A 13,626-nucleotide genomic window follows, 5' to 3' on the forward strand; every position below is an offset into this window, starting at 1 on the left:
GCGGACCTTGATAAAAGCATTTTTTGTTGACATATTTATTTTTATGAAAGTTGTATTGAAAATTAAGATGCTTGAAAGTCAGGATGCCATTTTTTATACGAAATGAAGTTTTTCTAAAAACGTAATTTAAAAACTAAGAAACAAGTCACATAGTTAGAGTAAAAAGATGAAACTTACACCATTTGTTAACATTATTGATAAATAAAGTTATAATTTTTTTTCTGTCAAAGTATTTTCAATTGCCAAATATTTACAAATTTGTGAAGTTGATGCAATTACCTCGATGGTTGCAAATATGCAATATGCATATCAACCCTAGTTGTTTCATAGTAAAAATTAAATTTGTTTCAATTAAATAGGCTAGGATGTTAGTTGTGCATTGTTGACTTAATAATTCACCATGGGAGGCAGTTGGATGGACATACCCGAGAAATACAAGCCTCACTGGAGGTAAGTTGTTTATAAGCTGTATGATATAATATAATACTTAACTGGCAAATCAAATATTCAGTATTGTATTCCATTGTGGGGTCAGGCTCATGTCATGATTGTGTTTCATCATCAGGCATCACCTAATCACTTGCATCTGCTTTCCTTCTACCATGTTGTTGAAAAGAGTCTTTTTGTGTGCAAGGTTTTATCATTGTAACTCTGGATATGTACAATAAACATTATTGTCAGCTGTGAACATTTCAAATGATGCATGCATCTCATTTGTACGATTGTATAAGACACTGAACTGCAACTTGCTTGTCTGTAAGAATTTCCTACAACTAAGCATACTCATCAACACTTTGAACCAATGAACCATGACACATGCACAACAAAATACTGTACTAGTTGGCTTGAAGGTGACTTTCTTCAGCAAACTTGAACAAGCTCAATCACTTGAGTTCATTCTCAGAAACTTTGGAAAGAGAATTAAAGCTATTTTGGATCTACTTAGTAGGCCACAGTTTGAAACATTATTTTTAATTCTTCTATACAATTTATAGTCCAATAGAATGATAGGTCATACAGACGAAATTGGGTAATTCCATATCAGTAAAACACAAAGACTTATCCCATAAGACTTTTAAATCCCAAACCTACAGGGTAAACAGATAGTCTGATAGGCATAATCACATGCGGAATGGCCCGTTTCGGTGAGTCCGATTTGGTGAGAGCCCGTTTCGGTGAATCCGATTTGGTGAGTTCCCTATTCGGTGAGAGCCTTTTTTGGAGAGTTCCTTAGGAGTTAGGGGTTAGGGTCTTATTTCAACGTTTAGCGACGTTTGTTTTTGTTTGTTTTATTATCTTTATCCTGCATTGCGGGAAAGCGGACTTGAGCGCTATGCATCGGTGTACGCCTTCCGACGTACACCTGACCCACGCTGCAGCCGACTGCAATGTCTGTTTCCAGTTGTCTACTCTACTTATAACTTAAATTTGGTACTACCCATTACTCGAAATTGATCACTGGGTAGAGGCAATTATCGTAAAGTTTCTTGCCCAGAGAAACAACAGCAATTACAGGTGGCTGCCGCCGGAGTCGAACATGCAGGCTCTCGACTGCGAGCCCAACGCGCTAACCACTCGGCCACTGCTGCCTATTACGTTAAAATGCCTATTACGTTACTGCTGCCTATTACTGACGTTAAAACGATGTAAAAGCAGCAACGATAATTAGGCTACGGTACCCGATAATTTTCAAAAACAATTCAAAAAATCACCGTGTAGGAAACTCTCCAAAAAAAGGCTCTCACCGAATAGGGAACACACCGAATCGGACTCACCGAATAGTAACAGACCCAATCGCATGTATTGGTTAAACCAAGGTTTGTAAGCGGGTCACAATGGTAGATGAAAAATGTGATGAAATATAGTCTGAGCATGTTTTGCTGGTTCAAATGAAAAGTGTGACTGACTCGGGTTGTTTAATCCAAGACAATTGCTGTGGAAATTCTAATTTTATGGTTGCCACGCAATGCAAATCGTAGACAAGTAGTGAAACACGTTAAATCCTGTGCCACAAAAATGTGTAAAACTGAACTTGGTCAAGAAAGTCAAAGTCAAGAAAGTCAAGAATAGACTTTTGGTCAAGAAAGTCTAAAGCAAAGTTCTTTTTCATAAGATATTAGAAAGTGAAGAATTGCTAATTTGGCTGGCTGTATAATTTCAAACATAAAAAGTTCACATTTTGAGCTGTTCTTAATTCAACTTGATTCAATCAATGACATTGTCGTTTGCTCTCAGAACTCTTGATGTTTTTAGGGATGGTAGAAGTAGGGGATTGCTCACTGAAAAAGGAGATGGACAACTGGAGGGTCATAATGTTTTGAATTTTTTTTTATACAACTACAGTTTGAGGTCTATCATCATATGCCACATACCCAGGTCCCAGGTGCAACACATGTGACCTGTCCACATGTGTACAAAGTGCATATTGCCAAAACAAATGTAAGAAATATATACATGATACCATGTTTATTTGATATTTATTCAAGTCATAATAATGCAACCATACACTTTATGCTGCAGTGGTAACAGTAGGTAACCTCACACTGCTGCAATGTGGTTCTAGGCTACCGACCTTTCAGCACCCAAAATTTCAAGCATAAAGTAGCAATTAATCGGCTCATCAATTAATTTAGAATCATTTGTTTAATTTAGAATCATCTTCATTAATTTCCGTCCTCTCGCTGAGGGTTGGAGGCGATGAAGCGCCATTTAAGAATATAAAGCAAATAAAACATTTTGCTGTTCTGCTTATTTTGTAATTTTGTGGCTACTCTTTGTATTTATTTTGCATAAAAAGAAATAAAACAATAATAAGTTTTGTATGTAGATGCACTAACGATGTTTCTGCAATGTTAGAAGCTAGAAATGGTTTACAAACATTAGTTTAAAATTGTTAATTTGATGCCGTCTCAATGCAATTATGTGCACTAATCGACTAAAGAAGCTCATTAATCTGCAGTTGGAATAAATTATCATTTTATAGTTTTTAATCGGTTTTGTAGTTCCTTGCACGCATGAAACGAATACTGGGCCATGGAAATTTTGTTTGAAAAAAATGAGCCAGAAACAAAGATTGAAAACCGTTTGGTCAAATGCATCAAATAGATTGGCAAATTGACTGTGCGAATTATCTGATATCGTCTTTAGTTATTTTTTAAATTAACATTATTATTTTTCTTAACTACATGTTTTACCAAGCAACCAATTGTAGCAAGAATTGGCAGCTATAGACATGTGTTTCACCAATCACCATGTTTCCAGTGAGTACTCAGCCTTGTGCTGACTACCAGGATCCCAGGAACAACGCATTTTACTTGATGCTTTTCTTAAGTTTGCCACATCCGTACTCCATTGTGACGTGGCAGTGGCACGCAGCAAGTCGTGCAGTTGTATTTGCTTTTTTCAAGCACTCTTTGTGCTTGAATGTTTGGTCTTATCTGCCCATCTGTTTTACATGTCACATTTAAACATGCTGCGCAGTTATGTTCAACTTAATTATAGCACAAACGCATGACATACCTTTCCTGTTTCGACTACATTGTTGAAGTGAATATCCGAGATCCAATGGATACAGTTTTTGTTGGTTCCCATTTGAAAGCAGTCAATTGTGTTTTGTAATATTCACTACCCATCCTTCTATGTCGCACTGACTGCAATATCTCCCACTTAGCACCTGGAAGATCGAGGGAACTCCGTTTGAAGAAACACAAAAGCGATTGCACGCCCGTGGCCTCCACGATCCCTGGCTGAGGAACGAGGTCTGGATTTATAAATTGCCGCAAGAGAAAATATCTATGGTGAAGGTGAGGAAGTTTTGTTTGTTTATTACTTTAATAACTTTTCGTTAATAATTTTTATAGACACAGCCGCACAATGGCGTCGATTTCTTACTCTAATTCTAGAGGGCGAGAAGTCCCCGCTAATTCTGAAAGCGATTTCTATAAGTTGCCGATTTTCAGCCTAAACGATTATAATGTACTGTTTGTGGACCCACAGTCTGTCGCGATTGTCGTGCAACATTCTTGGCTGTAATTGTGTAACGTTGTCCGAACACACTGGAAGACGCAGCCTTCGAATTTGGCGTCGGCAGTTACCGAGGTTAATGCCAAAGTAAAGTAATCGAACAAAATATGAATGAAATCGGCAAAAAAGTGCAGAGGCAAATTTCGAAGACAGTCAGCAAATCAGCTCTTTTACATTGATTCAAAGCCTGTAAGCGTTAAATCAATGTAAACAAAGGGCTGATGTCCGTCAGCAATTGTTGAACTGAATCGGAAAATCGTGTCCAGCAGCGAAAAGAAAAGTTGTAACTTGATGTGAGCATCGATGTCATTGAAAACAGGTGGAGATGTGCTTCATTGAAAGATCAAAACAATTGAATTCAAACAAAGCTAGGTCAGTGAAGTGCGCGATGAATACTTCCCATGACGTTCTTGAAGCAGGGATGCTCTTAATGTCTGAGAATTAAACTAAAAAAAGAAAAGATGTTGAATAGATTTGGGTGGCAAATATAAATATTGCGGCTTTGACGTTCGTAACATTTGCTTCTTCAATTTCCGTGCCAAAAACGCCACACAATTTAAAAATAGTTAAGCAAGTTGCTGTAAACGATGAAGATTGAATATTGCCCTTGGTGGTGGGTGTGGTATCGCTTTGAACATTTTGAGCATTTGTACTTAGTTTCTCGTGTTTTATTCTGTAAAATTGTGTTGGTGTGGTCATTTGCCTGCATTGACAACGTCTAGCCTCTAGTACCAGTATTATTTCCTAGCTCAGAGTTTTTAAACCTTTTTTTAACCTCGGAACACTTTATAACTTACATTAAAAGATTTTTACGGAAAACTAAACGAAATTTTCTAATGATGCAATAAATAGATAAAATAAACAACAATCGATTCACTTTCAGTTTTGTCGGTGCGACATCTGAGCCTGTTTGGATGAGCACAAAGATGATTAGAACATGAATTACAGAAAGACAAACGCGAAGCTCTTGTGATTCAAACTAATAAATTTCTTGCGGAGCACCTGACAATCTTTCACGGAACACCGGTTGCAAATCACTGACCTTGCCAACCAACATGATTGTTGTAAGATCGACTGCAACTGTCATAGAATGTTACGTAATGAGAACGATGTACGCAAAAATAAAAAAGTGATCGCTTAAAACAGCTCTTTTTGGTTACTGAGCAGTGAAAATTATTTTCCAAAAAGCAGTTATTTTGTAACGTAGCATTGCATTCTAAATAACCGCATAATGTTTAGAATCGACAAGAAATCATTAAATTTGAAAGTGAAATTTGAATCACGGCAAATAAACGTGTTCAAAGTTTTCTCTTCGGCAATTGCGGACGCCATTTCAGAATCGGTAATTTTGCGCCGTCACTCAATCTCCACTCTCCGTTAAAGTAGCTTGTGCATTCACATAAACAAATTAAAACCGGCAGTTTTCTAACAAAGTTGTTAACATTAACAAAAAACCGAGGGGGCCAGAGATATCTCAGACCCGAGATGCGCCGCACCCGTGCCCCGTAATCAACGCCCATACAGCCGCATGCTCTTGAGAGGTGTCGAACCGGCGTCTTTTGAGGACCGTACTAGTGTTCTCACCACTCGACCATACAGCCATTGTTTTCGTTGTGGAGGAACCATGTCTGGTTTCGGCGAAATCCCATCCATCGAAGTGACTGATGATGGTTTTGTTTTTATTTTCAGACTCTGCGACGTGGGATGGTGCCTGGATTCCTTTTGTTTCTTGGATTGCTCACCGTCGAAAAAGTTTATTCAAGCAAAGATGACTCTTCGCAGCATCATTGACTGTTCTAAATATTTCTTATTGGCGTGTTTGATTGTAGACCGTTTATAAAATCCAAAAAAAACTTCCTTCTTTGTTGCTAAATTCAATCAGGGATCGTTCAAGCGTCACGTGGCGGTATTTCTTGCTTTCTCCATTCGTGGCCTGATTTGTCAGATTCTGTTTGAACACTGTACAGTAATCTGACTGAAATGTTCTAAATGATATCTAACCATCTGTCACTGCTTGGGAATGCTATGACAGCCTATGACGCCCGTGGGGAGTAATAACAGATAAGAATGTGTGTTATTGCCGGTCCAGGAGTGTAACTGTAGCCTACCTCGTATGTAAGGTCGGGAAGTTACGTTATATTTACGGCATAGAGTTGCCAGATGTAAACGAACATCTAAATTTATCTGTTAGGCAAGAAATTGAACCAACACAAAGTTTCCCATTGTCATCCGGTAGTCCACAAATAATTGCATCATCGCCAAGATGCTTCTTTTTCACTGAATTTGTTGAAGCGTCTGATCACCTTGACTCTTGAACCGCTTCACCGGACGCGTATCAGGTCATGTCAGTTTTCAACCACTGCCCTGGTCACCGAAGTTGGTGGTAGTGGCTCCACTTATGCCACCCAGATAGCTCAGTTGGTTAGCGCGTGACTTCGTGAACGAAGATGCTGGTTCGACTCTCGGGGTGTGCGCTTGAGCAGCACACGTTAAGGACTGCTCTTCATTCAGCGGCATCTATTGGATGGAATAATTCCCCGGCAACAACAATCGGAAACCTTACTCTGTCAATCTCGGTGACCGGGCCTGCGTCAGTGATTCAAGGCCCCTACAAGTACGAGAAACTGCCAGGATTAAGCTCTCAAAGAAGCTTTCCCAGTCCGAGGATAAAGCTTCAATCAAGTGGCCAATGACGTAATGGGGTCTATCGAAAAACGCCAATAAGAATTTACAACATTGTATTAAGGTTTTATAGGGTCCAGACATAGGAAGCTTACTCGTGTGCAGAGCTTGATACAAGGAAAGTTAGCAACGCCTTCCATGACAACAACACCCTGATTATAGTCCAGTCGTTGAAGGGTTTTACTTTGACTTAATTGGTGTAAAGCTGAAATTTTGCACATTGGTTCTGTTCATTGTGTACAATGACCAAAAAAAATCCCCGTGAAAATTTTTTGGTGAAAAAAGTTATCCGCTATTTTCGAAATTAAAAAGTTGTCCGCTATTTTCGAAATTCCGCAATTTTTTTCAAAATGGCGTATGTACAAATACTGAATTATTCAATTTTTAAGAAATTATTGTTGGTGCTGATGCTCATTTAAAAGTAAATTTCATACTGCAATTATTTCACATTGGCAAAGTTTTGGTTCACCGTGATTGCCGGAGGAAGTTTACGGATACACGGAAAAAGGGTTCCGGGAAAATGCCTGCAAAGAAATTACGATCTGTGACAAGGAAATTCAAGCTTCTGAAGCCTCCAGTATACTGCGTCAAAAGGGTGCTGATGGGATTAATGCTGCCAGTAGTCTACTAACAGAGGGGACAACATTGTTGCGACAGCTGGTCGAAAAGTACACATAGACTGTCGTAAACGTTACACCAACCCATCGATATAGGCTACAGCTCAAGAAGAACAGAGAGGAAAGTGGGTCCTGCATCACGAGGAAACAAAGTGTTCGAATTCTTGATGGCAATTTCCACAGTAAGACTCATTGTTTGTTTTGTGGGACTAGAGTTCTCACAGACAGACCTGGCTTTAGTTTTGTTAAAGCAGATATTTTTGCAAAGACTATATTTTGTTAAAGCAGATATTTTTGCAAGGACTATATTAGAGTGTTGTGAGAGACGTTCTGGCGATTGGTCATTCGCCGTGAAAGGTCGTATTGAATATTACGGTGGCGATTTGCCTGCTGCAGACTGTTTATACCATCATTCTTGTAGTGTTCATTTTTATATACGAATTTAACATAGCCTACCTTTGCAATGCGGCAGAGTAGGCCTACCTGAGGTAAAATGTCGAAAATTTGGGCCACCGAAAGATGAGGAACAGGACCAGGCATTTCTAAAGATGTGTTTCCGTCTTGAACAGAATGATGAAGAACAATTAACGATATCAGACCTCAGATATAAAATGAAGAGATTTTTAGCAAATAATGATTGCCTTTATTTATTGCAAGTTATTTACAAATTATTGCCTTTATTTATTGCGAGTTCATGTAGCCTACATGTTAATGTAGGCTACGTGAAGTCGAATCATGATGAACATAAACAAACAAACAAAATGATCGACCTGATCAGTAAAACACTTCGGGGTGAAGGCTGCGAATTGATCAATGCCCCAGGGGATGCTGATGTTCCTATATTGTGAAGGTTGCTGTTTTTAGTGCAGTGTCACACTCGACAACGTTGATTGGAGAAGACACAGATCTGTTGGTCTTGCTTCTTCATTATGCGCAACAAGCAAAAAATGATCTATATTTCCGTTCCGACAAGGCAAATGCTGACAAAGTGTATCATATAATAAACGAACTGAAAATGGTGATGAGTGAAGAATTATGTTCTCAGTTACTTTTTCTCAGAGATGTACGTATACGCCGCAAATTCTACGCCGCATACTTGCGGCGTAGACTTTTGTTTACGCTAACGCTTGCGGCCACATTTCTTTGGATAGTTTGCGCTTGAGGCTACGCCGTAAAGTTTTCGCGGTTTTTTAGCGCATAGCGTCAACGCATACTTTTTAATGTATTTTTTTCGCTACAACACGCCAATACCTTCCAGCGCTACAGTTGAAAGAATGTTTTCAATGGGCAAAGACATGTTGGAACCAAAACACAGCAAAATGTCAGATGAACACTTTCAGATACTTGTGTTTCTTCGTAGAAATTCAAAATAAAACTTGTTTGTTTCGAGTGGTTTATACCGTGTGAATGTTTGGCATCTAGCAAACAAAATTAGTTTACGCTAGTGTATGCGCTGACGCCGCCAACTTTTTTTTACAAGTTACGTTGACGCATACGGCGTATGGTTTTTCGAACGTTTGCGTTTACGCTGACGGCGTCAATATTTTTTGTATGCGCGTAGGCTACATCACTGCTTTTTCTACATGCCTACACTGGATGTGGCACAACATCAAGAATCTTTGGTGTGGCTAAGAAAATCTGTCTTTCACAAGCTGGTAAAGGGTGATGCTACTTTGAAAGACTGTGCCAATTACTTCATTCTTCCAAAGTAGACAGCAGCATCCATTGGGAACCAAGGTTGTCAAGCGATGGCTGTGATTTTTGGGGCACGCGGACGGATTCCCTCTCGTCATTGCGCTACAGAGTACTAAGAAACAAAGTAGTCTTTTCCCAATCATTTGTGACACCAGAACGCTTACCACCTACTGAGTCATCAACAAAATTTCACTGTCTAAGGGTTTACTACGAAATAGTGGTCTGGCTAGGACAGGAGAGTGATATGGAAACTTGCGGGTGGGGTTGGAAACTGGAAGGCAGTCAGTTTGTGACAACAGAGTCGGACATGAACGCGGCCCCATATTCCCTCTTATAGATTATCCACTGCAACTGCCTGTAGCACTGCCAGGTGTAGCTGTAGGCAGAATAATCTACCCTGTACCTCAGCATGTGGATAGTGCAACTTGATGCCTGTGACAATACGTACAATCAATACTAAATAACTTAATAAGTGGTGTGTGATTCTTGTACTGCCAGTGTTTAACTATTGGTTTTTGTTTCATATAAGTCTTTCCATTAAACTAATGATTTAATTTCATTTTGAATTGTTTTAATGAATTCCTTACCACCTTAAACCTAGGGATAGACGCCAGAATTAGAGCTCTAGCATGAATATTAAGTGAATTATTGTCAATATGCTGTTTTGGCGGCCATCTTGAAAATGACAACTTTCCGGTGCTCTGATTCTCCTAGATTTGTAAAATATTTTTCTTGATGATAAATACAGTAGAACTCGGTTAATCCGGATCTTCGCCTAATCCGGATGAAACTGGAAGTACAAATGATTTGTAATCTTTTTCTTGAGAAACAGCTTCGGATTATCCGGATTATTTAATCCGGATCTTCGCCTATTCCGGACAAAAGTTGCGCTTTCTCTATCTCTTTATCCGGATTTTCCCGACAGTTTTGTCTTTTTTATGCTAAAACGTAACGTGGCTTATTGCGAGAAATGTCTTATCTATTGTTCCGTTAATGTGACGCAATAAATTATTGCGGATTTCTTCTTTTCATGAACAGTAATCTCTCCTAACGCAAAATTCGTGCGCAAATGCCCAAACTCGTACTGTAACTTGAAAAGATGTCGGTGGAATTTTCGGCGGTATGTCGGTGATGTTTTTCCAATAGAAGACTTTGTTTAATTGTTGTGAGTTTTCCAAAGAAACTCGTCTTCCGTAACTGTTTTCAAAAGTTTTGAGTGACTACAGATTATTCCGACACGCATGTCTGAAGATATTTTTGCCAGTGTGTTTTTGCGTTAGACGCAGAGTCTACAAATACATTCGTTTTACATGCATTTCAAAAGAATTCTATCGCTAATATGGTGATCGTCTCGGAATTGGCAGATGACCAGTGACCACACTAATGCGTTCAATTTCGGTGATTTTTACCGATACCCTTCTATCTAGGTAACGTCAGGCTTGATAGAACCGTCATCGGTTAATCCGGATCTTCGCCTAATCCGGATGGAATCGCCGGTCAAATCGAATCCGGATTAACCGAGTTCTACTGTACTAGAAAAAACCGTTGGAAAACCTTTTGTAGGAATTTTTTGGGGTCAACCATATATTGAACTGACTATAAGTGAACAAAATTATCGTTTTTGGAACTATTATGGCTACATTAGCGTAGGCTATTATAACCTATAATATTTTGTTAATGTCACTTCGTTTAAAGTCAAATATAGTTGTTATTGAGTACCTACTTGTTTATCAATTGTGACAATAATAATATCATATTTTAAAGAAGCCGTAGTATGACGATACTTCGGAAAAATATTCAAATTTTGTTTATTCGCCAATTTGAGAAGAAAAAGAAAATGGCGGATTTTCAAAAAAGGCGGATAACATTTTTTCACCAAAAGATTTTCACGGGGATTTTTTTTTGGTCAGTGTACATAATCAACAGAAACAATGTGCAAAGTTTCAGCTTTACACCAATTAAGTTAAGGTTCGGCCCTTTTTTTCGCTTCAACGACTGGACTATTAGTTCAACTCGCCCTGTTGATCAAGATTGTGGTCCATGATGAAAAGATCTTTATTCCAATTGAAAGAGAAAACGCAGATGAACATCGCTTGGAAAGCAAATTTAGATTTTGCCTTCTGCGTGCAGCTATTTAAACTAAATTTGTAACCAGGGTTGTTGGTATTTTACCCGACCCAAAAAAACCCGGGTGTTTTTTTTTAATAAAACCCACTTAAAAAAACCCATAAAAAAACCCAGAGCATCATATTTGTCCAGTTTTTATTAGAAAATTAAAAAAATGAACAAAAACACTACAAGGCACTTAAAACAAACTTTAAATTAGGACTTAAGGATGTGAATTTAGGGGTGTTCAATTTCAATTATTTGAAATTCAATTTATTTTCGATTTCCGAATATCACAACTATTCACCACACTGCAAAATGTGATTTTATTAAAAGAAACGCTATGAAAATTCGCTAGAAAACACGAAAAAACGCCATAAAAATTTGCGAAAAAAGAACACAAAATAACGTCTACAGCTCCAGGCCCATGTTGGTGTTTAAGAACACAGCAAGCTGATCGACATGGTCACCCGTCAGTCAAGATCTCAGCTTCGTGACGGTCAGGCCAGCTTTTGAACACGTTGCTCCGCTGGAGCTGAGGTCGCTGGGGTCACAAACACCTTCTCGGCTAGCTTTTTCAGCAGCGGTAGCTCGCCTTCGTTTGCTTTCCACCAGGAAAGCGGATCAGCTTGCCCAGAAGCAAGCTTCTGCTTCATAAAATAGGAAATCTCGTTTGAGATTGAGCTGATTTCATCATCATCACTGCTGTTGGAGTCTTCCGTCTGGACCCTGCCCATGGAGAAGAGTTCCGTCAGAGTGGTCTGGCGTCTTCGCTCATCGCCTGATGGCGTCGCCTGTGTTGGCTCAACGTCGGGCTATCGGAATCGGAAGAACTGACACCTTCCCGTTGGCTGCACGCGCGTGGAAGACAACGACGTTGCGCACGACTTTTCTCAACGTACATGTGCAGGACTGGCCGTTGGACCCGCGAGAGCGTGTGATAGTCACGTGATCGACGATGCGCATGCGTCGAAGTCTTTTTTCGCTTGCAAAATGCGACAAGACAGATTTTGCGCCACTCGCGTTACTTTCAACCGCGTTCAGCCAAAAGGACAGCTATAATTTCGAATATGCCTGATACGAAAACGAATTTCGAATATCACCTTAATCGAAATGAAATCGAAATTGAACACCCCTAGATGTGATTGTGAAGTAAATTTCCAAGAATAAACTGAAAACGCAGTGGATATTGTACACTGTACAGTACACAAAAATCAAGTAATGTCACTTTGTGTACACTACACTAAAACTCATTTATGCAAAAAGGCCTTATAGTTAAACTGGTGGAAGTACTACTCTACTGTAGTCTGTATATATGATGTGAAATGCAATTTAGGAGGCTATTTACCAATTACAGATTCTGGATTCTAATGCATGGCTGTTTCAGAGCATTTGCCTAAATGGCCATTGGCCACGTAATCGCTCAATTGCTCATCCATTACTATTATATATAAATGATAAAAAATATTTAAACATGATGGCATAAACGCTCCTTGCCTTCAAATCTAAAGCAAATGATGCAATAATGTGATAACTACCACGGTAGCATCAACTTGGTATAGAAATCAGTGGATGATGCAACATCCAACTTGATCTTGAAATTAATAGATGATGCAACATTCAAGCAACTACAGTAGGGTGTCCTACTTTTAGGCGACTTTTCAGGAAAATTAGGTTCGGGTCAAATTCTGACTGGATTTTCGTCACTGATTTCAAAAATGACGTTATTTTTTCATTATGACGTCATCTTGATGCGCCAGCTAGCGGATTTTTGCTATTTTGGCCTTATTACGAATATGGTAAGAGCTAGAGAGTTTGAACTTGCGCCAAAATGACCGGAAGGGACAATTTCCTATTTGTTGTCAATACAGTATTAAACGCTAACTGCAACAGAAAATGAGATATTTTGAAAAAACATGGTTTTTGGTCATTTTTGGACAAAAAAGTGCAACATGGCAATTTTGCTTGAGTTTTGCTACAGTGATGCTTTTATTTCGATTGTTAAGCTGCGCCACCTTGTTTAAAAATTAAGTACAGTGTTAGTAGCTTAACAATAGAATATAGTGACGCTTTTATTTCGATTGTTATGTCATAAACAGTACATCCTAAGATAAAAATGATGCAATGTTGCATCATTTATTGTTTGGGATATTTTGCAACAAGATTCATAAATTTTGTCTGGCAGATGGTGGTTTGATGAACAGAATTAAGACAATACCAAAACCTAAGCCCCAACATCTGAAAATCCGACAAGATTGTAAAGTTTCCATCACAGATATAGCCGCAAGTCATTTAAAAGCCAAGATCTTATGGCTTTCTGAGCACAAGAAAGAAGCTAAAGATTCATCTTTTCGGAGCGACCATATGTGTCTTCTTGCTCTGGCAACTGATTTATTGGTGGATGTTCCAGGAAATTTGAAACCCTTACTTTTTATCGTCAAAAAGGCGTGTCCCATGCGCGTTGGATAACAACAGCGAGTGGTTACTTAAGAATGCTGATTTT

At 38.9% G+C, this 13,626-nt stretch overlaps 1 protein-coding gene across 1 annotated transcript; it reads left to right on the top strand.

The window, feature by feature from the left end:
- Positions 1–339: 339 nt before the first annotated feature.
- On the top strand, positions 340–5,880 carry LOC145774826 (NADH dehydrogenase [ubiquinone] 1 beta subcomplex subunit 3-like). The gene is made up of 3 exons (XM_082586149.1): positions 340–450; positions 3,671–3,803; positions 5,713–5,880. The coding sequence occupies exons 1-3, from the start codon at positions 401–403 to the stop codon at positions 5,812–5,814; spliced, it is 285 nt and encodes a 94-aa protein (XP_082442275.1). The 5' UTR covers positions 340–400; the 3' UTR covers positions 5,815–5,880.
- The last annotated feature ends 7,746 nt before the right edge of the window (positions 5,881–13,626 follow it).

This window comes from Aplidium turbinatum, chromosome 7 (assembly GCF_918807975.1).
Source record: "Aplidium turbinatum chromosome 7, kaAplTurb1.1, whole genome shotgun sequence".
NCBI classification, from domain to species: domain Eukaryota; kingdom Metazoa; phylum Chordata; class Ascidiacea; order Aplousobranchia; family Polyclinidae; genus Aplidium; species Aplidium turbinatum.